At 42.6% G+C, this 1,768-nt stretch overlaps 1 protein-coding gene across 1 annotated transcript; it reads right to left on the bottom strand.

Annotated features, from left to right (window-relative positions):
- Window positions 1–619: 619 nt before the first annotated feature.
- Window positions 620–1,768, bottom strand: LOC106966134 (olfactory receptor 51G2). Its single transcript, XM_015062206.3, has one exon. It carries the CDS (start codon window positions 1,559–1,561, stop codon window positions 620–622), a length of 942 nt encoding a protein of 313 aa, XP_014917692.2. The 5' UTR covers window positions 1,562–1,768.

Below are 1,768 nucleotides of genomic sequence, written 5' to 3'. Positions count from 1 at the left end.
GATATAGTCCCAATAGTTTATTTTTGTTTTTATTTCTTTTGCCTCAGGAGACATATCTAGAAAAATGTTGCTATGGTTAATGTCAGAGAAATTACTGCCTGTGCTCTCTTCTAGGATTTTTATGGTTTCAGGTCTCACATTTAGGTCTTAAAAGATAATTTTTTTTCTAGGTCAATGTGGTGGCAAATGAGTGTGGGGAAGTATATACCAATGAAAAACATACAATCTTTTATGACCTAGCCTTGAGAGTCTTGCAAGATCACTTCCACAACATTCAATTCATTGAACCTGTTACAAAGTCCTACCCTGTTACAAGGGGAAGAAAAAAACCAGACTGTCTCTCTTGATGGGGAAATGACAAATTTCTGGAAGAGAATGTAGGATTAGAAATACCTCTGTGGCCATTTTTGTAAAATACAATCTGCCATGTCATACTGCATTGTGTTTCCCCCCCACCAGAATGATAGTTCTGTAAGAGCTGTGACTTCTTGATCATTTCTGTGTGTATTTGTTGAGTAAATAAATAATTGTCTCCTTCACTTCATACACATTAGATATTATAAAGGCTAGAGGAATAAGGGTATACTGAAGGAAATAGTACCTCTAAGACTAGACCCAGCTAACAACAAAAGGCATGGGCCACACGATCTCGGATCTGTTTGGTCTTCACACTATAGACTATGGGGTTCATCAGGGGAGGGGCTAGAAGGTACACAAAGCCCATGATCACTTGGACAAGATGAGGTGCCTCGTTCCCAAACCGGTGGATGATGGACAAACCAATCATGGGAGTGTAGAAGAGGAGCACAGCACATATATGGGAAACACAGGTGTTGAGAGCTTTGAATCTCTCAGCCCTGGATGCAATAGACAGCACAGTACGCAGGATCAGGGCATAGGAGAAGAGAATGAGCAGTGAGTCTACACCCACTGTTGAAACAATGACAAACATGCCATAGATGCTGTTGGCTTTGATGTCTGCACAGGCCAATTTCATTACTTCTTGATGGAGACAATAGGAATGTGAGAGAAGTGCAGAGCCACAATAGGAGAATCTTTTGAGCATAAAAGGCAATGGGAAAATGAGTGCTACACTGCGACCCAGGGAAACCAGGCCAATCCTGCCAATGACTGTGTTGGTGAGAATGGAAGCATAGTGCAAGGGGCGACAAATGGCCACAAAGCGGTCAAAGGCCATAGACAGCAGCACAGAGGACTCTAGGAAGGACAAACAGTGAATGAAAAAGAGCTGGGCAAAACAGGCATCGTGACCAATATCTCGCGCCCCAATCCAAAAGATGCCTAGCACTGTAGGGAGGGTGCAAAGAGACAGACCCAGGTCAGTCACAGCCAGCATGGACAGGAAGAGGTACATAGGCTCATGGAGTGAGGGCTCTGTTTTAATGATAAAAAGGATAGTACAGTTGCCCAGGATGGAAACCAGGTAAATGAAGCACAATGGGATGGAGATCCAGATGTGCATGTGCTCCAGCCCAGGAATGCCACTCAGCAGAAAGGTGGAGGAAATGTTGCTGCTGCTTTCCAAGGGTCCCAAAGACATTGTGTGTGGAGGGAAGAGGAAATTGGATTCCTTCCAAATTCCTGAAATGAATTCAGAAAGAAAGCTAGAGGTCGAACCTGGGAAGAAATTAGAAACCAAACCAAACCAAACCAAAACAACAACAACAAAAACTAACAAACAAAACAAAACAAAACAAAACAAAACAAAAAAACATGAGAATCAAGTAGATCTAGAAGTGTACATCTC

The sequence above is a fragment of the Acinonyx jubatus genome, chromosome D1, assembly GCF_027475565.1.
Source record: "Acinonyx jubatus isolate Ajub_Pintada_27869175 chromosome D1, VMU_Ajub_asm_v1.0, whole genome shotgun sequence".
Taxonomy (NCBI): Eukaryota; Metazoa; Chordata; class Mammalia; order Carnivora; family Felidae; genus Acinonyx; species Acinonyx jubatus.
The sequence above is the reverse complement of the archived record's forward strand: the minus strand, read 5'-3'. Positions and strand labels throughout refer to the sequence as shown.